General features: G+C 31.9%; 1 protein-coding gene across 24 annotated transcripts in view; it reads right to left on the bottom strand.

Annotated features, from left to right (window-relative positions):
* LOC146994912 (inositol polyphosphate-5-phosphatase A-like) overlaps positions 1–27,869 on the bottom strand; it is a 222,044-nt gene that overhangs the window by 135,264 nt on the left and 58,911 nt on the right. For 13 of the 24 annotated variants that reach the window (XR_015043318.1, XR_015043317.1, XR_015043319.1 and 10 more), the window contains exons 4-6: positions 15,878–15,981; positions 2,352–2,456; positions 152–252 (exon numbers count right to left, since the gene is read on the bottom strand). Coding sequence is in view for 13 of the 24 variants with exons in the window: in XM_085824738.1 (XP_085680864.1) it covers positions 152–252; positions 2,352–2,456; positions 15,878–15,981 (310 nt within the window). In the remaining 11 variants the exon portion in view is untranslated. The remainder of the gene's footprint in view (positions 1–151; positions 253–2,351; positions 2,457–15,877; positions 15,982–27,869) is intronic. The other 11 variants (XM_085824735.1, XM_085824731.1, XM_085824728.1 and 8 more) reach the window with 3 other exon arrangements.

Raw genomic sequence — 27,869 nt, 5'->3', positions numbered from 1 at the left:
TGCGTTTGTGTACATGTGAGTATTAAGTGTTCATTTATCAAGCATCATTTGTCAATTTTTTAATTTAAAAAACCTATTATATTAGTAATGAAACAATCTAATTCTATACCTGCAAAATTAAATATATACAATAAATTAAGAAGACATTTACCTTAAGAATTCTTCAACATGCCCCATACTTTCTTTAGTATTTTTACCTCCAACTTCTTGGCAAAGCAAGGTTATAAATTTTGGTTGATAACGCTTAACCACCTGAAAAATTTCACTTTGAATCAGCATGTATAACATTAATTTTCTATGCATGCAACAGAAGGAAATAGTATTAGCCTCAAATTCTTTTTTATTCAAAAAGGGAAAATATAACACTGTCTGAACAAAAAATTAATAAATATTTAAAATACTATTAAATTTGCAACTGGGATCGACTAAGTCTCATATACAATTAAATGAAAGAAGACTTTGTGAAAATTGAATGCCACAGAAATATTTTAATTCCCCTTCAAAATTTTCTCATAGAATTCAAAATTTAATCTCGCAAATGAAGTACTTTTTTGGTATTATATTCCCCCTCCTTTGTTTTAAAACAGCTGATGATTTCATTTTGGTTAGAACTATTTAACCTCACTCAAACATGTATAATCTGAAATGTATCATAACTCTGTGTGCATTACATCAATAATACAATAATTTCATTCACAGACAGAATATAAATATTTAATACATCTCACTCCTAATGTTTCTTGTTTCTCTAGTGGATTTTTTTTTTTAATAATTGTTATTCGATTTAAAAGCACAATATTTTGCCTTCTAAAATATACACTATTATATGAGGCATTATGCATTTGACATATAAAATTAAATCCTTAGCTGGGTAAACAAATATTTTCATTACTTTTCTTATTCCAAATTACTCATTTCTGCATCAGGCACTTAATATTCAGCCTTAAAGCAGTTCATTCATTTTTACACATCTAATTTATAAATACTTGATGAGTTTTGTTAAAAATATCATTCCATCATTTATAAGCACAATATAAAATTAAGAACGCAATTAAGAAGCAACAGCTTTTGGTACTAACACTGTAATGGTTTAGTATCGAAAGTCCAAAAACAAGGACTATGACATTCAAGAAGCAGAACGCTCTGGCCATTCCTTCTGATGTTGATGAGGCCTGCCCACCAGAACTTGCAGAAAAAGATCAGTATGCAATCACTCGAGAGCTTGCTATTGAATTAGATGTTAGCGCCATGTCCATTATTCATGCTATGCATTGCATAAACTTGACATAAAAGTTCAATTACTGGGTGTCGCATGAGACGAAGCAGATACAGACAGACATGTTCAGGCCTGCACTAATCCATTTGAATATCAATGCAAGGATAAAATTCTGGACCACATCGACACTTGTGATAAAAAGTGGATTCACTTCAACAACAAAAACCGAAAAGTGGCTTGGTCTGCATGCGGTGATCCTGTCGGCAGCATTGCAAAGTACAATTTTGACTAATAAAAAGATCATGCTTTGTATCTGGAGGGATATCCATGGCATTATCCAAAAATAGTATCTGGAAAGAGGTAAAACCTCAGACAGTAAGGTGTACAGCTAGATACTAGTCCATGCTGACACTACTATCAAGGAAAAATGTCAAACTGAGTTCCGGCGCAAGAAGGTAATATACTCCATCAAAATAATGAAAGACCACATGTGTCTGCATTCACCAGCTGGACTCTGTACAGACTTGAATCGGATCTTTTGCAACAACCACTGTACAGCCCTGACATTGCTCCTTCGGACTTATAACTTCTTTTACATCTGCAGCTACATCTTGCTGGTGCTATATATATTTATATTACATATATATTATATAAACATAATATATATAATATATATTATATATATATTATGTTTAAGGCATGCACTCTTGCAATTCAAATCATAAGACAAGGGGTTAAAAGATGGACAGATAAAACATTTTAAGCAATGCTAGCAGGTGATTATTTCATTTTTACATATGTGGAGTGTTTGTCCAGCAAAACTTCTTAGTTTCATAGAATAAAAACTGGTCTTCACCATCCCCCATAAGCATTCAAACATGATATCAAAATCATGAATGAAAAAAAGAGGGAAAAGCACATTAATAATGTCAAAACTAAATGTATTAAACAGATTTTCGAATCCAATAACAACTCGCAAGGCACATGAAACATATTACTCAACTTCCCTTTAAATTTCCAGTTACATTATATGGCAGTATCTTTCAGACTCTCCCTTGTTTTCATGCAAATCGGATTAAACATAAAAGCATAATTTTTGCAAAAGTTTCAGCAAAATCATTTAAAGAAAACTTACATCTTCCATGGCTATGAAATTTGATGCATCATGAAAAAGATGTATCTTGACTAGATCAAAGATTGTATGACCAATACTCCAGCGTGTTCTCATGAATCCTTTACTCTAAAAACAGAAAATGAAACAAAAAAAAAGAAAAAAAAAAGTTATTTAACAAATATCAAACACCTTAGTAAAAAAACATAAGATAATGTGCATACAGCATACTTTAGAATTAAGTATTTAATATGTTTTAGAGTTAAGATACGGAAAGTAGTACCAATGAATTGCTGTCTATTAATTTTTATAAAACTATCATATCCAAAACCTCCTAACAGTGTTTTCTTATCATTATGTAGGCCATGTAATATTTCAACACACTTTTTCTAACTTAATTTATAGCAGAACTCTGTCAAATTTTTTAATGATATAACCAAACCAGAAGTCTAAGAATTATATTAAATAAATGCAATTTAAACATTTCAAACTTGTATATGAGATAAATTTTTAATGAAATGGGAATAAATTTCTATACATGAGTATTTTTTAAATTTGATTTAAGGTCCAAAATTTTAATTCCAATACTAGAAATGATATTGTTCATGCTTTTTACAAAAAGGGCTCAACTGATTTACTTTAATACAGCATTTATAATAAAAAGTCCAAAATCTGGATTTTTCATATTCGGAATGATCTAATATCTGGACTTCAGAACAGCCTTCAGCAATTTTTTAAGATTTTTTTTTTCTTACAAAGTATTGGAATGGAGAGTATAATACTTTAAAAAAAAAAAAAAAAAAAAAAAAAAGAGAGAGAAGAAGAAGAAGCTGTTCCATAACAATGATTTTTCTCATTGACTAACTGAGATTCCTACTCATTCAAACACCTGCTGGCTAAGTGGCTATGACTACACTTTTTGGTCTTGAATGGTTGTGGGGGGATTAGCATTTTTTTTAACAATATAATTTATTTTTTAACATAAACAATAACTGAATGTCCAAGACGTATTTTTTGGGAGCAGGATGTCGCTCATTCTAGTCTAAGTGGCTATGACTACACTTTTTGCCCTTGAATGGTTGTGGGGGGATTAGCATTTTTTTTAACAATATAATTTATTTTTTAACATAAACAATAACTGAATGACCAAGACATATTTTTTGGAAGCAGGATGTCGCTCATCCTAGTTTCTGTTCACTGGCATAGCAACAGGAGAAGGAATTTGATTCTGAGGAATTTAAGTTCAGTTAACATTGCAAATTGTGCTCTTTCTTAACTTTTTAATTTGATACAGCTTATTATTTTTTGGAGCTGGTATAATTGGCTCTGCACTATTAAAATTAAAGTTAGAACTTTAGTATTACAAATTAAAAGTTTGAACTTTTTGAAATCAAAATTATGTTAGGAATATGGCACTGAAGAGTCACTAGAACAACAATGAATAACAGAAAAACTATTCATAATTCTAAAAAAGATAATTATGACAAAGTAGTGATTGAATAGATGAGATAGCGATGCTGCACCATTGAAAGTCCAATGCTAATGGCTCTAGGCAAAATATTTAATGAGGATGAAGTTAAAGGCTTAATTCGTATATTCAACAGGTCAGTTAACCAAATTTTAAAATCACCATAGCATGAGGCAGTTCAAAATTTCAGGCAATAAAACTTCAGCTGATCCATGTGTATTCACCAAACTCATTAACCCCTTCGCGCCGACTGTCACGTATACGTGCCAGCAACGAACACACTTACCTACCGGCCGACACGCAGGCGTGCCAGAAGATTGTTCCGTTCTCTACCGACTGTCACGTATTTGTGCCAGTACTTTGGAACGTTTTTCAAACTATAATTTCTGCCACAAGATGTCACTGTATGTCCATATGGTTTCAGATACATGTAAATTAGACCTTCTACTCGAAATGAGAGAAGCATGACTCACATACACGTGTTTTTAATTATATAAACAAACGGGGAAATAAATGTTTCCGAATGGCGTGATTTATGATGTCTCTAAATCGCACTTTATTCGCACGTGGTAGTTGTTTACTGTAAGTAGAGAAGTTTTATTTGCTCCAAAGCGTTGGGTATTTTGGTTTGCAGTTCAGTTTTTAGAAAATAATTAGATCTTGTTAGACGTGAATTCTTTGTTTTTACTGTTGCAATGTCGAAGCGTCGAAAACGTTTAACAGAGCATGAAATAGCAGAAATGATGCAAAATATTTCAGATATTGATTCTGAAATTCTGATATTGATTCTGAAAGATTAACCGAAAGACATTTTCTAAAACTTTGTTCAGAAGAGACTGATAAGAAAATGAGACGACGATGCTTCATTTGTTCACATTCCCGGAAAAATCCTCCAAAACGGCAAATGAGTTATTACGAGTGCAAGGAATGTAACGTAGGACTGTGTGCATAGACTCCAACCTTCAGCAAACCTTGTCAGTAGTCAACGCGCAAACGACATTTTTACAACTTTGAAAATGCGCGCATAGAGTATGTTGTAATTAACCATTCATTAATTTTAAATTAATAATTAATTGTAATCAATTTTATTACATTTAAAATCCATATACATATAAAACTGAATAATTAAAAATATAACTTGTAAATTATATGCACATTTAATTAGAAATTTTCTTTTAACTCCTCAAGCATTCACTAATAAAAAGTACTTCAAATCACTACTAATCATAGAAAAAATCAGAAGCTATAAATCATATCTTTATTCTGGATATGATTTCTACAGGGAAATAAAATTTAAATAACCAAGAATGATACATATAAGTATTAAACAAAATACGCATAATTTATGAATGCAAAGATTTATATGTAGCATGCTTAGCAAGCTTAAGTTCTGATTTTGAGAATGTTTTTTTATAACACAGTTCTTCATTTGCCTGCATATTTATTTTTTCAATCAAAACTGCTTCAAGAGTTTTAAGACCTAAATTTGGTCGAAATTCCGTCTGATTTTTTTTAACAATAGAAAAAATTCTTTCGCAAGCTGCATTTGAATGAGGTATTATTAAGACAGCAAGCATTACAGAAGGCAATACTTTGTATTTAATACACCCATTCATATTTTTTTAATTTGGCAGTTTCTCCCCATGCTATATCAATACGCAAATCTACAATTTCTTTCAAATCATCTATTTGATACATGGAAAATTCAATTTCTACTTGATTAAGACATTTTTCATCAATAATGGATGGAAAAGTATTCATCAAGTAAAGAACAGATGAAAATGAGACTTCAGGTCTCAAGTTGATGTCAGCAACTTCAGCATGTTTTAGAAATGGATCACTTAGTGGAAATTTATCAATTATATATGAACATGCAGTTACAAAAAAAGCTCGCACAGAATTGAAAAATGATTTCACTTCACTTTCATTCAACTTGGCATTTTTTAAATATAGTCTTGTTTCCGCACCAATCACTAAATTTTCATTTTCTTTTTGTTTACTATACTTCTGAAATGGAATAGACATTAGAGTAACATCTTCATTTTCTTTAGAAATTACTGATGGTTTTACGAATCTAACAAATAAATTCATTAAAAGTTCAAAAAGTTCTCTTCTCAATTTATGTATATAAGGAGCTTGTTGTTGCAAATTAATATTTACTGTTATAAACAAAGGCAAAGTATTTTTCAAAAATAACAAGTACAATTTGGTGGTCGGTGACTGTAAAATTTTTTTAATGTTTTGCAATCTCTTTCCTTCATTCTCACTGTTATCTGGTTTATCTCCAAAAAAATTTATCACAGCATCCCACTGTTCCAAAATCCTTGTTATAGATTCTAAAAGAGACAACCATCTCGTACTGCAATATTTCAAAATTTTATGAGATTTTGCATTCTGTCCCAAAATTTGTTGAGCAACTTTGAAGCTATGCTTCCGTTTCGAACTTTTCTCCAAGTAAAAATATATATCTATTATCAACATTTCAATTTCTGAGCCAATTAATTTTTCAGTAGCTTTTTTTGCAGCTATATGCAAGAGGTGGCACGGACAACCTCGGGTGATTATACTTGGTTGATGCATTTTGATAAATGATGCTACACCTTTAAACTTTCCAATCATATTACTAGCATTATCTGAAGAAAATGATAAGCAATTTTTCCATTCTAAACCTTTGTTTTTAAAGTTTTCATTTATACAATTAAAAATACCTTCTCCTGTATTATTCGTGCATTCTAAAATAGAAATCAATGAAGTAATTATCACTCCCTTTTCTTTACTGTAGTATGTTATAACCAATGGGTACAGTTTGTTATCATTGTTATCATTACTTCCATCAGTACTTAGAGAAAATGATGTACTGCACACTGATTTTATAATATCAGCAACAGTATTTACTGCAAGCGTTTTCACAATAGCAGCAGTTTTGGTATGACCGCAGCTAAATTTTTTTGCTATGGCAGAATCCGGAAACATTGCTTTGAAAAGCTCTTTGGAATGATCCGAAACAGAAAGCGGTAGATTATGTTCAATTAAAAAACGAACAAAATAGCATTCGGCTTTTATAGGATCTGTTTCATCATCTTTTATTAAGAAATTTGTTATTTCTTTAGATTTTACGGTGCCAAGTTCTATATGCTTTTGAGAAAACACATGCCGTTTACAGTCATCTTTTCCGCCATGAGCAACTGAGAAGTCCTTGTTGCATACACTGCAGTGTGCGTGATTCACAGAAATTTCGGACGCTTTAATGCATGGAAATTCTGAAGAATATGAATCTTTAAACTTCTGCTTTGATAATTTTGGCTTCTTCGTTCGAGGCAGCATTATGATTAAAAATCTTTCACCTGATTCACAGTTCACAAGACACTCGCCGTAAACTACACAATGCTGCCGAATGCAGCCTAAACACGCATCAGCGAGGAACCTGGGAGACAGACAATTGGGTGGAACTATTGATAAGTCGTTAACGGTTGGAGTTACTGATCTACGATTGGCTAATTCTTCAAAACTAGGAACGCACTCAACACGTGATATATGATAACACGAGTATTCAGCCAATCATCGGATGAATTAGTTGGTTCCGTTTTGCGTACTGGTTCTCCTGCTCTTGTTTCTGTAAAATCCGTAGTTTTTTCCATACTTTTCGTAGCTTGTAGTTTTTCATGAATTTCCGTAGAAACTACGGAGAATACGTACTAGTTGGAGTCTATGTGTGTGTAGATCCCTGTTTTCAAATTTTTCATACGAAAAGAGAATTTTAAGTAATATATTTAGTTTTCAGATGTATAATGTTAAAATTCATAAAATGGTGAGTAATTAAAATAAAATGTGTAAAATATGCATTTAAACAAGAAATAAGGTAATTAAAGTATATATATAAAAATATTTATAAAGCATAAGTCGTTTAAATACTCTATAGAGCATTATTAAACAATGCGTTTATACTTCGGAAATTTCATGGATTTAGGCTTAATAGCAAAAAAGCCCCCGGCCCTGGAGAGACGCTCGCGTAAGACACTGCCGGCCTCAGCGATAAGCGCTCGTTTTCGCTACCCGGCTCGAAGGGGTTAAGGATGAAAGTTATCACCAGAATTGACTGCTGTCATGACACTGGTGTTGCCTGGTAATATATGAATTTTGAAATACCCGAGCTACCTCTTCAGAAAAGACCTAACCTTGTGTCAAAGATTCCAAAGCGAGACTAATCGTTCTGGTATGTGCAAATGTTACAGGAATGCACAAATTTAAACTTTACACAATTGGGAATAACACAACTTTGACTTTTAAAAGAGTAAAATTTTCTCTATCATCGTTTAAATATAAAAGCATGAATGACAGAAACATTAACAAATGACTGATTTTGAAAATCATTTCATACCAGATACTCAGCAACGTTTGAAATTAGTTGATTTATCGGATGATGCAAAATTTTAGCACTTATAGACAACTGTTTGGCTCATACATTACTTAATGTTTTAGCTAATGTCTCCATCTTTTTCTTTCCTCCAAATTAAACATAAATCATTTGCCCAATGAGTATCAGAGTGCTTTGTACACTGATGCAGATGTAAGAAAGCCTTTTTAAAACCTATGTTGAATTTTCAGAACAGTAACAAGGCCATTCAAGAATTTTTCAAGTACACTGACATAAAATCTGCTTCGTGGATCATTGGACATCATTGGTCATAGAAAGATGTGTCTGAAGATATATTTAGAAATGCTTGGAATAATTTATTGCTAGCTGCCATATTTCACAGCGATGATGATTACAACAATCACAAAAATTACACATAAGCAGAAGGCAAAATTTTCCAATTAATGGAACTTGTAAAGAAATGTGGAAAAGTAATAATAAACAAAGATGATATAACAGACATTTTTCATTGCAATAACAATGCTTCAATTAGTCGATTAACAGATGGCGAAATCTGCCATCAAACAGCCCATTCACAGAATTCAAACCTTGGAACAAATTACCGTTTGGCCACTGGTGGGCCCTTTTCACTCCATCAAATCAAGCTTTACGAAGGACTGCAAGCTCACAACAACCTCATTGCATTATTGTTCAACAGAGCTTGTGTGAATGGGTTGTGGAGAACACATGGCCACATCGCATACCTTAGCAGAGGGTATACAGTGTATGGCACAGTTGCTACTCCTCCGCCTACCTTTAATGGTGCAGCAGCATATGACCTTCATTTGTGAACAGAGTGGTGCATGCGATTATATGAACAGAATGACATCTCTCAGACAAATTATGCTTCTACATGCAATATCAAGGTAGACAAATATACAGATGCCTCCACAGTAGGAAGTGCTTCTTAGAATTTTACTGTATGAATCCTACAGGTCCAGCAGTAGGAGGTATAGTATGGGGTGCCCTGTACAGGTCAGATCGACGCCAGCATTTTGATGTGTGGTCAATTCAACATGAGGTCGTTTCGACGCGGGGTCAGTCTGACACCATACTTTTTTTTGTTCTTGTTTGACGCCATACTTTTAATATTTTTATTTATTTTTAGAATAAGTTTGCACCATCATTCAAATAAATTTGGTGTTATCATCATTTGGTGTTTCACACCCCACATTATGGGAATTCATAGATGGTCTCAGGCGTATTCAAAAATCAATTGATCAATGTTATGAACAATTTGTACGTGGAGATGAACCGCCGCACAAGTGGAATCGGTATCTGCAAGCTGATATGAGAATTAAAGTAATAGTTGAAGATTTTGAAAATCCGAGAAATAATGGAACACCTGAAAAGTGTGACGCATAACTTTGCAATGGATTAGTATAATAACGGTTCTGTGATGTAATCTAATTTATCTCTAATCTTATTTATGTGTAATCTTATTTACCTGTAATTATATTTGTCTGCAATATAATATAACTACTTTGTAACCATATGTTTTTTTACCATTTGCGTATTTTGCATTTTTGATGCTGTTTTCTGAAATAAATAAATAAAAAAAAAAACCTCCTTCATGTCCCGGGGCCTTGACGTTGGCAAGGGAGTTTCTCATTAATCTGGAACACAAACAAAAATCTAGAACACTTTCACACATATACACACATATATTTATTTCAAATATGCATGCAAACAATATATTCAATAAATATTCAATAAATATATTCAATAAATATTCAATAAATAAAAATCAGTCATATTACTTACTTATATAATTTCATATTTATTCTATAAATAAATAAAAATACTAAAAAAATATGGCGTCAAACTGCCTTGGCGTCTAAACGACCTGCTTCGTTGGGTGCCATTTGATATGAGTTAAGCTTGTGTCAAGAAAGCATACAATAAACTAACTAGCCAGAGTTACATTACAGACATGAAAAAAACTGCGGTTTTTCCCATATCTTCACAAGGACTTCAGAATTACCTTACAGCAAGGTAATGCATAATCATGGAAGCAATCAATGTCAATACTTCAGCAACACACAAAAGGTTACAATTCTGCCTTGACTGTTGGATTCACTAGATGTTTTCCCAATTGAACATGTCTGGTATACAAATACTGCACACACTGGAATAACAGAGACTACCAGCAGCTGCAAATGATAGAACTCTGGCAACAAATTTCAGTCACATGGATTGCAACATCTCAAGATACTCTATTTCCCAGCATATGAAACACAGTGTGATTTATCAGGTTAGAATTTAAGAAAAATACTTTGGTCAGACAGAAGAGGATCTATAATTTATCCTTAAGGTTTTATTCCAAGCATTTTTCTTAACTGATATCCCAGATATCATGAAACAGGCGAAGATTTTGCAACTATAATATTCAAGGACATGTCACACACATTTTAATTTAGTATACTGTTTAGGTTGAGTGTCATTTCCTCGTAGTTTTTTTTTTCTTTTTCTTGCCACTTTCCTCAAGTGCAACATTTACGCTGATGTGATCTTTCTTCTGGATATTATGCTACGTAATTTGCTGATTGCAGAATGCTACAGCCTGAATCTGTGGTGCCACAACTTAAGATAAGGCCAATGACAGACAACCACTGCAACCTCGATGAGCCAAACCACTAGATTCCCTGAAGCAATGTACAAGAATTTTTAGTTTTGTTACAGTCATATAGCCTAGGCATATTTTCACCTGTTTTAGCATATGAAATTGTTACAAAGCTGAAACAGCTGATTTGCCTTTCAGATACAACAATTTTACCATATTTATTTCATTATTCAGCAATACAACTGACAGTGACTCATCAAAATTAGAAAATATAAAAAAACTAAATTTCAGCAGATGAACAGCTTAATCTCTTTGGCATTTCAATTACCCTACAGTATATATTCCTACTTGTATTCATTGCATATATTATGGTCAAAGTAAAAAATCCAGCGATTATTAATAATAATCCAGTTGTTGGTTTAATGTGATAAATAACACAAAATAATCACATTTACTAATAAATATTTATAATCATCAATGGGGTTTGGTCAATGCAAATAATTAAGCATACTAAACATAAATTTCAAACTCTAATGAAATTTTAATGTCATGCAAACATGCATGAAATTAAAAAATGTATTACAACAATGATTACTGTTATTTATTACATACTTTAGCATTTTTCTTAGCACTGAAATTCAATCAATGGGAAAAAAAATGTTTTATAACAATGATTACTGTTATTTGTAAGATACATTCATTATTTACTACATCAAATAAATTATATTATGAACACCTTACAGCAACAAAAAATGCAAATAAATTGAATTATAAACACACTGCTATTACATTTTAAAGAAATGATTAACGACTGTGAAATATGAAGTTACGGAGGGTTTCTGAATTTTTCACTGTAGCGATTTGGGCTACCATTACTTGTGCAATTACAATATTGAAATCCCTGACTACGTAAATTTCTTATGAGCACATTTTCTTACTTATTTTAATATTTGTAACTTTATTGACTAAAATAAAAGCTTCCTAGCATACACTAGAATAATTCTTTGGTTAGAAGTTGGTTTAAAATGCCATGTTTTGAGCTTAAATTATTTTCATTTTGTTTAAAAATTGTAACAGCTATAATTCACCTTATCAGCCTTTCCCATGCCATCCCTCTGGTATTTTTATCCAAACAGTTTCTCCTAAATTAGCAGCTGCAGGTTTTAACTTAAAAAGTGCTAACATGTTTTCTTCTTGCTTATTTGGTGACAGTTTAGCACAGCGCTGAATTTCTTGAATATTTTTTGAGACTTCAACAATTCTTTCTCTTTTCCACTTCAGAATTATGTTGCTCCTTTTCTATTTTCCCAACACTCTTATTTCTGTTTTTCATTACATCTGCAACAGTCACTACCTCCCAGTCTTCATTCAAATCATCCAGTTCAACTTCCATATTCATTGCACCAGTATCTTTATCCTTGACTGAGATTACTTTCTGAGGATGGATATCAGTCTTAGACTCTTAATAATGCCAGGTATTCTTCATCTTCAATTCCTATTAAGTGGCAAGTAGGTATAAAGTGGCAAGTAGTAAAGTGGCAAGGCTATTAAGTGGCAAGTAGGTATACTTAGCTGTAAAGCTAAGTATACTTTAGCTTTACAGCTAAATATAGCTTCATATGTGCTGTGATCTCTTTCTAAGCAATGTGCTCCATTTCTCACAAATTGAATAAACTTTATGCCTTCTGACCACTTTGTATGTTTGTTTCCAACTCAGCAATTTCCAACCTCTTCAATATCTTGTTTCAATATTTTTATTAGCAAATTATTTACCATTGTCAGTCTTAGCTCTCCATATCGTGAACACATCCAGCAGATGATAGGTAACTTAACTTGCTTTTAATGCCCTTTACTGAACAATTTTCATTACATGGTCTCGTTAAACCGTTATAAACTTAATGTCTCTATTCGCTTCCGACTGTAAATCAGTAAGATCAACTTGACACCTTGGATTCAATTTAATGCTTTTAACAAAATAAACAAACAAAAAAACTTTTTCTTGGAACGAATTGTTTCTTTTGACAAAATTCACAAAGATTTAAATATATCAATTTTAATCACAATCTGCTTATATTTTGTCTTAAGCATTTTTATCATTCTATTGCACCCTCCATGGCCTCCAGAAAAGCATAAAGTATAATTAGGTCTTTTTTATTTTTAGCTGCAGCAATATGTTTTTTTAACACAACCAATTCTTAACAATATCATACCTTGATAGTCAATGATAATCTTCTGGTTATTTACCAGAAGTCTTCTCTTCATTTTCCTTCTCTCTCTTGGGGAAAAAAAAAAAAAAAAAAAAAAAAAAAAACCTTCTAACTGAGAATTTTTTTTCTTTTTTCGATTTTAGCATATCAAAACCATCATCAAAATGTGCCCTCTGAAATCTAAATCATCATCCACTGTGCTTACAAAGAGAGTAAAATTTGTCAAAATTTGGAAACATTTATGTGTATGCTAGCAACTGACGAAAGTAGTACCAAATTGAGACACAGCAGAACACAGAACATTTGGGAATGTTGAATGTAAAGTATATGTGAGTGTTTTGAAAAATGTAAGTGCCTACAGTAGATTTTATTCAGTTGTGGCCAACAGGCAAAAACAAACATGAGTGTTCACCACCGCTATTGTACATTTGCAATTTCGTTAGGTGTTGATGCAGGAAAATCACACTCATGCATAATGGCAAATCTCAAAAGGAACCCACTGAAAATTGTTACACTTCCCTTCATTGATGGTAATTATTAATAACAAACGATTCATGTGATAAACTCTCATAAATTATTAATTTGAAGTGGTTTGTTATTATTAATAACTGAGTTTTAAAAATACCTGACCATAAAATATATAATATATGGTTAAATGGGAGGTTTTATATCTTGATTTACTATGTTAACTACAAAAAAAAAAATGAATATTTATTTAACCGCTTCACATGCTTTAACAAATCTGACTACTCATGATTCAGATTTTGTCCCAAACATAAACATCATGAGACAGGCTCGAGAACAGAAAGCAGAGCCACACATAAACATCACGATTCAGGCTTGTGGAAAGAAAGCTGGGCTAGTGAGCATTAACATCGTAATTTCATGGTTGTAACCCAATGTTAGCTCCTATCAGTACACTACATGAGTTAGTCACAAATTTTTATTATACAGTCAAAAGTCGTTAATCCGGACTCGTCGGGACTTCGGCGATTCCGGATTATAGATCATCAGTTTAAATCTGGTAAGATGGCATGCAGAGATTATAAAATTAAAAATATGAAACCGTAATAAAGAACAATTGTGAAATAAAGAACAATTATGATTTAAAGGGTATCAAAATTTACAAAAAAAAAACTTAATATTTATTTTTTTACTTTATTAAACATTTCTTTCAATGTAAGTTGCTTAAGTTGCTTCGTTTTTTATGTGATAATACATTCTCTTTAATTCTATAAACAGACATAATTTCTTCTTCAGTTACAAAGTTCCACTGTTCAAGTCCTATAATTGCTGTGTCGAGAATACCGACTAATTTCTCAACAGCAATTTTTTCGTTTTCAATAACCTCTGTCACTTTCTTCGCTATCGGAAGCGAATTATAATGACGAGGAATTTAATTTAAATCATATCAAAGATGGAGTACATCGAGATGAAATACTACATTTAATAAGGAATTATAACCCAAATAAAATAAAAACATCTGCCCTGAAGATAACGATAGTGCTGACAGATCAACTTCCAATTCATTGAGCGCGCGTTAAAGATAAACAAAGTTTAGATAAACAAACGTTAAAGTTTAGATAAACAAAGGATATGCCTTTATCCATTTTTTGCAGCAATTCCACTTTTTGTTTAATAGACTTCGAAACATACTTTCGCTTTGTAGATCCTTTACATATTAGTAAATATATATCAGAAATTCTATTTGACATAATCGAAAGTTCAAGCTTACTTTTATAAAATTGCTCTAACAGTCTGCAAAAAATAATAAGCCGAATCCAATTCGAAGATTAAGGAACAATGCAATCTGCAACAATAACTGAATTAGATCATTTTAGCTTAGCTTATACCGTCCGTTATACATTAGTAAACATATTTTGCGCATTAAGTGCATTCGTAAACATATTTTGCGCATGCGCACAGGCATATTCGCAGCCGTAAAGGTCTTACGCGCATGCGTCAATACGACGCATGAGCAGAAAGTTTGTAGCTTTGTGGTCCGGATAGATCATTCCCGATTATGGGTGTCCGAATTAACGACTTTTGACTGTATAAATGATATAATTTTTATTAAAATTATATATTAAAAATATAATATATTTATAATATCTGCAAATGGCAGAAGAATTAAAGTTTACTTCTACTAAAGTTTACTTACTTGAAGTATTATTTATTTATGAAATATAATTTTGAAACTGTTATTTATTACAAAATATATTTATAATATCTATGAAGGATTAAAGTTTACTTCCACGCCACCAGTATCGCACAAAAGTGAGTATAATACAGGCATTTATGCTTCGGCTTGTATTGTGATTGTTCTCAAGCATCAGTCTGGCTTGTTTACCAAACATTGACCCATAACACTTGAGCCCAAGTTTCGTCGAGGTAAATGGCATGGGAAGGGGTAAATGCAACATAAAGCATTGCTTTCAATCATTAAATATAATAATTAAAAAATTGAAGCAATGCAGAAAAATGGTGGTGTGTGGTGTATTTAATGATGGCAAAGCACACTAGGGCTATCTGCCTAAGAGGAGGGATGCCTCCGTGGAGGACTTTCTAAGGGAAAGTGACTCGTATACACATTACACATGGGGAAAACCACGAAAACGTCCATGCAGGCAGCCCGTTAGCAGGATTCGAACCTCCGACCGAACTTCCAGTGTTCAGCGACTTTACCGCTTGGCCGCTGGTGGGCCCCGCTGCAGAAAAATGAGAAAGATAAATTTTTAAGCAGGTGTCCTTTAGATGTATCACAGCACTTTCTACATTACACTGCCTATTATATATATATCACAGTAATTATTTCAAAATTTTGGGAAAAAAAAATTCTTTGCATGTGACTCGGCGTTTCCCCAATGAAAAAAGCAGAAACTAACGAAATAATGTTACCTCAGGAAATATCTCTGTGGGAAATTTTGATTTTTCTTTCATTCCAAAATGCTCAATACTTCCAATATAAACTTCTTTCCCTGTCAAAGGTAAGTACTTGTGGCCTAGACAAGTAAAAATATCATGATTTAAATTATTTTATTTAAAATATACTGTGCATACAAATGGTGCACATAAGTGTGATTTATTACAATAAAAATACACATGTAACAAATCATAAAAGCAGAGCACTTTTTTTAAGATCTTTTTATTTTATGCATAAAATTATATACAACATATCATTTTCAGTAAAACCAGTATTCCAGATTAGTAATTCTTAAATTGTTTGGGCCCCAGCCATTTGAGTAAAATTGTTAACTCATGTTCTGCACCTCATAAGAGACAAAATATAAATTGTAGCCTTCAGATTAAACACAGTACAAAGTCTGAGATCTCTACTCCAATATACGGAATAATCTAAACTCTGGACCTCAAAGCCACCAACAAAATTTATTCTTTACGAATTTTTTTTATGCTTCATACATGCACATTTGATTGTTTTCCCCATAATAAAACATGTAGAGAGTCCCGATTCTCAATTTCACTTCGGCACTAAATAAAATACCTTGTTATTGAAGAAACAATCATTTTAGCATAAATTTGTGTAATCAATAATTTGGCTCAGTATATGTGTATCTACTTGGCATACATCTCAAACAGAAACATTCTACGTAAAAACATTGTTGATTTTAAAACTTTTATATCTCTGATGCCAACCTGGCAAATTATTATTTATTATATTTTACTTTCATAACCGTATGTTTATCAAGACACGACAACATGAGTAATGACTCATTCAACGATGCCTAAACAATATTTTTATATTAGTAACTGAATAACAAGGAGTATGGAAACCTTTCATGTTGACATTTACGCTTGGCGATGATTACAGATGCGCTAAATGTTGACGACGAAAAATTTAACAAAAATGTCTTTCCATATGCTAAAAATAGATTTTGTTAATGATGCTCATAGGCCAAAAGATTACATGTAGTGCTAATTGTTTAACACATAAACTCAGAGCCGGCACCCGAGATTGTATGGCCGAACCTGGAGGCAGAATATATGGAAGACAAGATTGTTGGAATTTAGAGAAGCACCGAGCAACAAAATTAAGGGATAAAAGGATATCTGGAATTTAAAGAAAGCTCTGGGATCCAAAATTTAGGGGTGGCAAAAATTTAGAACTTGGGGGGAAGTGCATGGTAGGAGACTTTAGGACCCATGGAGACTGCACCAGGCGATAAGATATCTAGTGCTGGCCCTTGATAAGCCTCAAGTATCTGCGGGAATTATTTGTTCAGGACTCCGATAAGCCTTAAACATGTGTAAGAAATAGACATGAGTATAATAAATAACTAATAATTATGGCTTAATTGCCTCAGTGTGCTATAGAGGCAAGACTAAATTAAGCGGAACAACTTGTCTTTCATCATCAATTTCATAATACATAGCCAATAATGTATGGCGGACGCTATTAAATTAGGCTAAAATGATTCCAAGGAATTTCAATTCATGTAGCAGCTTGTGCAGTTCCTTAACCTTCTAGTTTATCCAGCTTATTATTTTTTTGCAGGCTATTTTTATTACAGCAATTTTATAAAAAATTAAAGTTTCAACTTTCAATTATGTCGAAAAGAGTTACTGATTCTGGAGTTGCAACAGGATCTAAAAGGCGAAAACCTACTTCGAAGTCCAATAAACAAAAAATGGAATTGCTGCAAAAAATGGATAAAGGTATACCTGTCTCAAAATTATGCGAGGAGTATGGCATTTGAAAGCCAACTGTATATGACATAAGATAACAGAAAAAGAAACTTTTTGAATTTTTTGTGGATTCCAACACCCACAAACATATCATAACAAACTCGCATAACAGAAAAATTATTCGTTATGCAAAAAGTGAAGATTATGGCAAAGTGATGACTGAATGGGTCAGACGGTGTCACAGCGAGGCATGCTATTGACGGATAAAATGCTAATGGCTCAAACTAAATTATTTGACTAAGAAATGAACTTACAAACTAAACATATTCGACAGGTTGGTTAACTAAATTTAAAAATCGCCATAGTATAAGGCAATTAAGAATTTCAGGTGAAACAATTATGATGAACTATTTGCAGATGAATTCATTGAACTCATTAGTTAAAAGTTATCTCCAGAACAAATTTGCAACACAGATGAAACTGGTCTTTTAGAGCAATATGTACCGTAAATTACCTTGGACACCTTTACAGAAAAGACTTTAACTCGTGTCGAAGATTTCAAAGCGAGATTAACAATTTTTGCATGTGCGGATGCTGCAGGAACGCACAAGTGTAAACTTTTCGTAATTGGAAAAAATACAGGACGTCAAGAATTTAAAGGAGTAAAATGTTTCCCATCATATATCATGCAAATAAAAGAACATGGGTGACAAAAGTGTTAATGAATGGTTGGTTTGAAAATTATTTCATACCCAAGGCTTGGAAGAATTCGGTTGGTTTACGGAGGCCTGACGTAAAAATTGTTCTGATTGTAGACAACTCTTTGGCTCATATGCCACTCAAAATTTTAGCAAAAGACAAAGTAACCGTATTATTTTTTCCTCCAAATTGTACGTCCATCATTCAGCCTATGGATATTATCAGAATAGTGTGCATGCTGAAAATGCAAATATAAATTAGAATTTTTTCAATCCTTGTTACACTTCTTGAACAATGGCAAGACTATTCAAGAATTTCTGAAATATTTTAGCGTAAAATCTACTTTCTGGAGCATCACACGATCTTGGGTCTCTTCAGATACTTTAAAAACTGCTTGGCATAATTTATGGCCAACATTTCATGTTAAGGATGATGAAGATGACAGCCGCAAATGTGAAGGCTTTCAGATATCTCAAACCAAAGGTTAAATTTTCCAAGTAATGGATTTTTAAATGAAATGTGGAGAAGTGGTAATAAACAAAGATGATATAACAGAAGTTTTTCATTGCAATAACAATGCTCCAATCATCAATCAATTAACGGACAGCGAAATTTGTAGTATGGTTCTAAATCCAGAAAATACCACTACCAATAGTGAAGAAAGAACACAGAAGTTATTGAAACTGAAAAAATTTCGATTGACAAGTTAGTCGGTGGTGATGTGGTGTATTTAATTATGGCAAAGCACACTAGGGCTATCTGCCTAAGGGGAGGGATGCCTTCGTGGAGGACTTTCTAAGAGAAACTGGCTCGTATAATTGTTAAACGTGAGGAAAACCCCAAAAACACCAATGCAGCCAGGCCTATCGCGGGATTTGAAACTCGGACTGAACTACCAGTGTTCAGCAACGTTACCACTCGGCTGCTGGTGGGCGACAAGTTAGTCGGAATTCTTGACATACCAACTACAGTACTTGAACAGCAAAACTTTGTAACTGAACAATTATGTCCGTCTATAGAACTGAAGAGAAAGTATAAGCACAAATAACGAAGCAACTCAAACAATTTACAATGAAAGAAATGTTTAATAAAGTAAACAAATAAATACAGTACAAAATCCAAAATCTGGATGTCCATCATCTGGAATGATCTAAAATTCGGACATCAAAAACCTCCAAAACCTTTTTATTCGTAGGCTTTACACATGCATATTTGATTTCCCCCTCTGCGCATAATAAAACATCTGCAGAGTCCCAATTCTTAATTTCACTTCAACACTACATAAAATACCTTGTTATTGAAGAAATAATCATTTTAGTGTAAATTTGTATGACCAGTAATTTGGCTCTGTTGCTGCCTATCTGCTAGGCACACATCTCAAATGGAAACATTCCACATAGATCCATCATTGATCTGATGTCAACTTTGCAAATCATTATTTATTGTACTTTCCTTTCATCACTGCATGTTTATCAAAACATGACAAATTGAGTAATGACTCATGTAGCGATGCCTAAACAATTTTTTTATGTTAGTAAATGAATAATAAAGGAGTATGGTAACCTTTAATGTTGACATTACGCTTGGCAATGATTACAGATTTAAGTTAAATGTGCTAAAAATGTTGACGAGGAAAAATTTACCAACAATTTCTTTCCATACGCTAAACATAGATTTTGTTGATGATACTCATAGATCCAAAGATTACATTTAGGGCTATTTGAATTAAGAACAACCGATTTGTTATTCATATAAACCCAGAACCAGCGCCCATATGGTTGCATCGAGTCGCAGAATTTAGGACCCACAGAGGCTGCATCAGGCAGTAAGATATCTAGTGCCGGCCCTCAATAAGGCTTAAGTATATGTGGGAATTTATTTATTCAGAACTCTGATAAGCCTTACACATGTGCAAGAAATGGGCAAAAGTATAATAAATAATTAAACTAATACAATTCAGGCTTAATTGTCTCAGTGCGCATTAGAAACAACATAAAATTTAACGGAACAACTTGTCGTTAATCGCCAAGCCCATGATGCATAGCCAAATATGTATAGTGAAGGATAGCTAAATTTGATGATGATAGCTGCTAATTTTAAAGGTTTTCAGATATCACAAAACAAAGGTGAAATTTTCCAATTAACGGATTTTGTAGAGAAATGTGGATATGCAATAATAAATGAAGATAATATAAAAGAAGGTTTTCATTGTGATGACAATGCTTCTCAATCATCAATCAATTAATTAATGAATGGCAAAATCTGTAGCATGGTTCTAGATCCAGAAAATACCACTACTGTTTGTGAAGAAAGTTACAGAGAAGTTACTGAAAATGAGAAAATTTTGATTGACAAGTTAGTCAGAATTCTCGAAACAGCAGTTACAGGACATCCACAATGTAACTAAACAAGAGATTATGTGTGTCTACAGAATTAAAGAGAAAGTATAAGCACAAAGAACAAAGCAACTTAAACAACTTACATTGAAAGAAATTTTTAACAAGGTAAACAAATAAATATTAAGTTTTTTATAAATATTAAGTAAGAGGTTGGACATATTTGAAAGAAGATAAGTGACATTTACGTTTTACTAATAGTTAGCTTTATGTTGATTTTTTTTATGTCTCATTTTGTCACATACTTGATCAGTCTAGAGCAGAGGTTCCCAACCAGTGGTACGTGTACCACTGGTGGTATGCAAGAAAAAAATAGGTGGTACACAAAGAAGCAAAGTATTTTTAACTATTTTTTTCAAAAGTTAAAATCCCAACATCCTGATTGAGTTTTTTCTCTTAACACTCGTAAATTTATGTGATCTGCGCTTTGTTCAAGATTGATGGTGGTAGTACTTTGTAGTAATGGTACTAAAGGGTTTCAATTTTTGTTTAGATGGTACACGTTAGTCAAAAGGTTGAGAACTGCTGGTCTAGAGGTTTAATAACAGGTAGATTTTATGTCAAACGGCAGAGGTTAAAATGAGAAGTAAGATCATAATCAGCATGATTCATAACAAAAGACTGAATATTATCACTGCTGCTGCTTGTCTAGAGAGAGACCTGCTGATTAGAACAAACTTGAAAGGCCTGCTGTAGGCACGGTTAGCAAGTGTTGAAAGTTAGTCAAGCTCTGTTTGATGCAGTTAGTGTCATAGCTTTGTGCAGAATTTCACGGGTTGTAACCCAGTTAATATACTTTCAGGTTCCAATAAGCCATTCAAGCACCAAAGTTGATAAGTTGTATTATTTTAAGTCTCACTAGATGCAAAGAATAAGTTTTACTTGAATTTCTACATTTTTGTGTTTTATCTTGTGACCACAGTGAGTATTAACCACTGGCGCTACGACTAAACTTCACGGTTGCGGTGCCATGCGCTACAATATAACAAGCGGTAAAGTGTCTCATTTACGCAGCTCCACGTCTGTGAGTACAATCCAGAACTGTAACTCGAGAAATAAACAATCTCGTTGTTAGGCAACGTGTGCACCACGTTATTTTCATTTTTAGGCATGGTTTGAGACAAAAGCATCTTGACGTGCATGGCACGTCTTTTTAGCGCAAGTGGTTAATGAAAGGCAATAACTCGCTTTAATACATGGAGATAATTTCTAAGGGCAAGCAGTTAGTTATAAATAATTAAATTAGGTAAATAGGTAACCTTAATCATTATGGATTTACATGGCTACTATTAAATTTTTTTTCCAACAATATTTGTTAAAAAAGCCCTATTAAAATCAAAATCTAATAAAATTTCACAGTTTAAAATACATGTAATTTATGACACTGATTCTTAAATAATATTAGAAAAATTACACATTAAAAGCTACAAAACATGTATGTTTGTAACAACAACACTCAACAAAATATTTATCCGTCATTTTAATTTGAAGCCTTCTCAAACATTTTGGCTAGTTTATATTGATTGCCTTCTCTTTAAGCATCTTTTCTAACAATAATTAGAGACTTGCCTCAATATGCAAACCAATGCTCTCACTAGTTTCTGCATGCTTTATCTCCTAACTTGTCAACCACTCCACAATGTACCTATGAGGGTTTACTTGATCTGGTAAAAGCTAAACAGTCCAAAACCCTCCAGACAGATGTCAAGCAAATTATCACTAAGTCTGAAAGTAACTACAATATCAGACAAAGGTTTAAATAAGCCTCTTATTTAAAAAGAACTTAAAACATAAATGCATGCATAAATGATGTGCTAACAAAATCTATTACAGCTCACGGTGACGTAATTAAACACAAATTCAAACTAAAAATGTGGACTAGTGGTCAAAGATTATACAATTTAATTTAATCTGGTTCAGTAACCCTATCATATGAGGAAACAGAAATGGAAAATTATAGTAAAGGTTGAAATTATAAATAATTGGGTAATTTACATAATAACTGCACATATCTTTGAAGAATAATTTTCTTTGTGTAGTCAGTTTCTTTCTTCAGCATGTTTCCTTTTCATTTTAGAATTTTTGGATTTAATTAAAGATTTCTGTTTTTCTAAAAAACACTAAATGCATTTAGAATGTATAGAAAAAAGTGACTAATTTAATTTCTTTAGTAATACGAAATTCAGAAGAAATATGAAATATATATGGTAAAGACCGGTTACAGAGATGGTGTGGCAGAATTTTTAGAATTTAGTGATACACCAAACAACAAAATCTAGAAATAGCAAAACTTTTATAATTTAGAGCAGGCATTGGAAGCAGAATTTAGAAAGGTACTATGCAGTTGAATTTAGGATCCACAGAGATTGAATCAGATGGGAAAATTTCTAGTGTTAGCTCTGTGTATGATGCACTAAGACATATTAGATGGACCTTTTAAATTGTAAGTTTTTTATTTCTTTATTAATTAAAAAATCCCTTTCTATAATCTTTCCTTTCTTTCCAAGTGATAAGATTAGAAGCTTTTTTGATATTTTCCATGCTTGTGTCTGGTGAAAAGTACAGAAAATAAAGGGAAGACATGTTAAGAAAAAGATTCTAGTAGCAGGAGTAAAACATTCAAATATTATGCCTTCATTGTTCTTCCAGACGTTCTCCAAAAAGTAAGAAATTAATCGCAAACTTTCTGTAAAATACATCCATTACGCGTTTATACCATGGAGACATTTTTCACTTTGTCACATATTTCTCGAATCATCTAGAATCGAGGGTCTATAAATCTTGCCTTCAAATCCTTCTAAATTTTCCAAGCTGCAATGTCAAAAATACTAAAGAAAAATTATCCCAACCAATTTTGTAACAGCAAAGAGCCAGAAATATTTTTGGGGAAAAAAAGGGGGGGGGAGAAAAGTATAAAATTAATTTTATAAAGAAAACTGATGCATATTCTGAGAATTTTGAATATTCTGAGAGAATTACATCGGAAAAACGCTTACTATGAAAAATTAAAAAGGAGACTTTTTAATTAATTACATAGCTAACTTTGCTTTTGCTAAGAGCTGTTTTGTAAAATGTGCTTTATAGCATTATACCTTGTTTATTTTTCAGATTTAAAATATTGTATAATAAGTTGCCAAAATGAAACTTTATAATATAACAGCGAAAAATAAAAATTGTTTATTTTAATGTTATTTTTAAAATATAATTTCAATATATTACCATTATTTTAATGAAATTTATCAATGTTACAATGTTTAAAAAAAAAAAAAAAATCGTCGAAAAATTCCCAGATTTCAGAATTAAAAATTTTCTATATAAACTGACGTTAAAATTGCCAAAATGTTGACAAGTCGTCAAATTTAGAACTGCTTAATAAAAGAATTCACATCCCCAAAAGCGAAAATTGTTTAAGAGCTCTTTATTACCAAAAATGAAATTCGAAATGCTGATGTTTCACTTCTTGCTTAGAAACTCGAGTATCCCATGAAACTCGATTAAATATTAGAAATACAAACAAATTACAACCCGTAAACCCATTCAAAAAAAAAAAAAAAAATACATTAGTGAATCGCAAAAAAAATATTCCTCCTAAATGCTAATTCACACTCAAAATGGCAGTCGTAAAAACAACACAGAATTTTCAGATGATTAAAATTAAGGACCTTCTACTGATTTGGGCCAAAATTAAGGACTTTTAAGGACCAAAAATCGATTCCAAAATATTAAGGACTTTTAAGGACTGTACGAACCCTGTAATAGCATATCACAGCAACATAGATAACCACAGAGTTTAATAAATACAAGCATGATTGTTGCTCATAACATGTAATTGAACACTGCTTCAGAAATAGTCTACTCTCCTGTGTAATATTCTGAACCACTTAGAACTGAACTTAAAGACTACTACCACCAATTATGAAAACACATGTTAAATGTTCTGCAACAGCAAATTTGGATAATCATATGGACTTTTTGAAGTAACCAATCATTAAACATTAGGTGTCTGCTGTTACAATTTTATTAAAAGTTTCTTCATTTGCCGTGCAACTTATAGTGCATTAATGCCTTTTTTTTAATAGTGACTTTCTGTACCTTAATAGAGAAAGAGCCAATGTCTAGAGTGAGACTTGAATCAGTCACATCAGAACCATGAGCTTTATCATAAAGAAGAGGTTTTCTACCATTATAACATTAAATGAGATTCCACTTTCAAGAGATCACCATGTTAAGCACTTTAGAATAAAAGAATATTGTAAAAATATTTAAAGCAATATGTGCATAAAAATAAAAAGTAGCAATTTACCTTTTCACTAATTAAATAAATAAAGAAAGACAGAAACTGCAGTACAATGCTTCTTTAACCCCTTGAGGACAAGTGTGCAGGAAATGAAGAGCAACCACAGGACTGAACGCCATGCTGAATACTTTTTTGCTTCATATAAATCCATATTTTGGTTACATACTCCACTGTTGTTATTAATTTTGAATTTATTTAGCATACAAATTTATGACAGTCTAAAACGTGACATATCTAAAAAATTCCTTTATGCGTGTTTTCAGTGCCATTTTGCTGTTCACAGTTCATTTGTTTACATTACACAAAATGAGCATGTTTACATCAGTGGAAGAATACACACATGCTTTTGAAAACAGCCCTTGTAAAGCTTCTTCTGGCTCTAAAAATAGAAAATATGATAGCGAAAAAGAGCCTAAAGAGGGGAGAGATTTCCTATAAGTTTAAAATTTTAATTCTAGTAATTCTGGTAGTGTCATTAATCAAAATGTGCCTACGCAGAATATAATATTGAAATCAACAAACAGATTCAATTTAGGGAAAGCCTTATTAAGAGGGGGTGTTTGTGAGCTGTGTAGTTATTTGTAATTTTTTATTAATAATCTTTTTCTCTCATTTAAGAGTGTAAAAATAACTTTAAAAGATGCAGTTTTCCTTTCAACAAAATTCTCGGATGCATATTTTGAAAAGCATTCTTCACTTCCTTAAAATATTTTCCTATTTTATCTCTCCATTATGTTTTTCGACACTTGTACCGGTTTTTAAGAACAGATCTATCTGTATTAAAAAATAATTAAGGTATGAGTGCATTTTACTTATTCATGAGCAAATAATCTATACATATAATATAGAAATTAGAAAGAGCAAAATGTAAACAAAAGTCAAAAAGTTATAACCTATTATCAGCACAACCTGAACAACCATTAGTCCCAAAGTATGCAGATTATCGAAACTGTACAGTGTGAGTATATATAAATATATAATTTTCTGTACATACTACATTACAACTTGAGGCTTAAATACCTAGATTAAATTAAATTTGGACTTGGATGTTCCTCATGCTTGGCTTATCCTTTACACAGCAGGTCAAAGATTCACTTAAGAAAAGCAATTCTACTAGAGTTTAATGTTCAAAATATTTCTCATAAAATGTAAGAGCAGGCTTTAGAAAAAATTTAAATGAATACTTATGTTTGAAATCTCCTAACAAAAAAAGAATGACACAGGCATAAATACTGTAAGAAAACTAAAATTATATTTCAGTTCTAAATTTTATAAAATTTACAACTGAAATTATTGTAAAATTCCAAAGACCTTCAAAACAATCATTTTTTAAATTTTGCACAGGCATAAATACTGAAAGAAAATTAAAATTAAATTTCAGTTCCAAACATCATAACATTTACAACTGAAATTGTCGTAAAATTCAGAAAACCTTTAAAACAATCATTTTTTTAAATTTTGCACTCAAATGCTCTATTTGACAAAACTAAATTATGAAACATCACATAATAAAACTAACATACTATGTTTCCTCACATATTTTTCCCTTTTTCTTTTACTAACAGGAAAAAAAAAAAAAAAAAAAAAAAAAAAAAAAAAAAAAGAGAAGAGAAAAAAAAAGGGGGGGGGGAATTTGAATAATTTAATTTCCAAACGATGCAGCTACAGCTAAGAAATTAAGAAATGAAAAAGAGTAGTCATAAATAAACAACATGTAAATATTATTATTTCTTTAAAAGGAAACCTGCATTCCAAGAAGAATACATAGCAGCATTACAGTACCTAATAAGATATCTTCATTTTAACTTATCTATAACTTTAATCTCATACATTCTTATTGTTTTCTCTACTACTCCTTAGGCTTCAAATCATCCATAAATAATTAGAGAAGCTGAATGTGCAGCTGACTCAAACTAGATTGACTGACCGCTCATGTTTGCTAAACTGTGGCTAGTTGGTTCTTGTATTGGTCTGGCACGAAGTTCAATACAGTGTTGCTACCTTTTTGAAACTTCTGACCAGCATATTTTTAAATGAAATATTTAATTTAAAAAATTAACCTATTTTTCCCCAAATTTATGGTGAATAGAAAGTAAATATTTCTATTATTACATTTATTATTTATAATTATTTATTAAAAATATTGAACTAATTAATTATTTTAAAATTAATAAACTGCTCTGTCTGCTTTTGCTTTACTATAAAATTCAATAGTAAAGAAACTATAATTGTCTAAGTTAAACAAAAGGTTTAGACAGCAACAAGGCAAAAATTGTGAATTTTATCTCTTTAACTGTTTATTTTCTTTAATTTATGCATTTACCATATATACTATAATATATATGTATATTCAGAACTGGTTGAATGACTGAATAATTAAAACAGAAATTAAAAACTTATAAACTGAAACTAACATTCACTTTACAATAAATATTTTCAGGTTAGAAATTAAAAATTTCACATTTTGTCACTCGAAACCTTTAGATCAGTTTAGATAAAGGTCAAGTTATATTCATTATCTGTTCCAACAAAATACTCAAAAATATTTTTGCAAATTTACTTTATTTAATCATAATTTTTATAAAAACCGGACAAACTGACAATTAATTCAGATCACAAATCTAAAAACCGGCTTGTCTGGTGAAAACTGGCTTGGTGGGAACAATGGATTAAAAATTTAAGGGAAAGGTTCAGTGTGACCTTCACAAGTAGTTTCCAAGGCTTTGTATAAATGAAAACAATCACCATGTGGAAGAATCCATTTTAAAATTTAGGGAAGCTCGTTCTTTGAATGCAGCAAGGAAAGGAAATCATGCAAATATTTTTTAAATCTTCAAAATCAGGTCCTAAAAGG

This window comes from Stegodyphus dumicola, chromosome 10, assembly GCF_044657685.1.
Source record: "Stegodyphus dumicola isolate Sdum_Otavi_A_Nest chromosome 10, ASM4465768v1".
Taxonomy (NCBI): domain Eukaryota; kingdom Metazoa; phylum Arthropoda; class Arachnida; order Araneae; family Eresidae; genus Stegodyphus; species Stegodyphus dumicola.
Note: the sequence above shows the minus strand (reverse complement) of the source record. Positions and strands in the feature narration are given on the sequence as shown.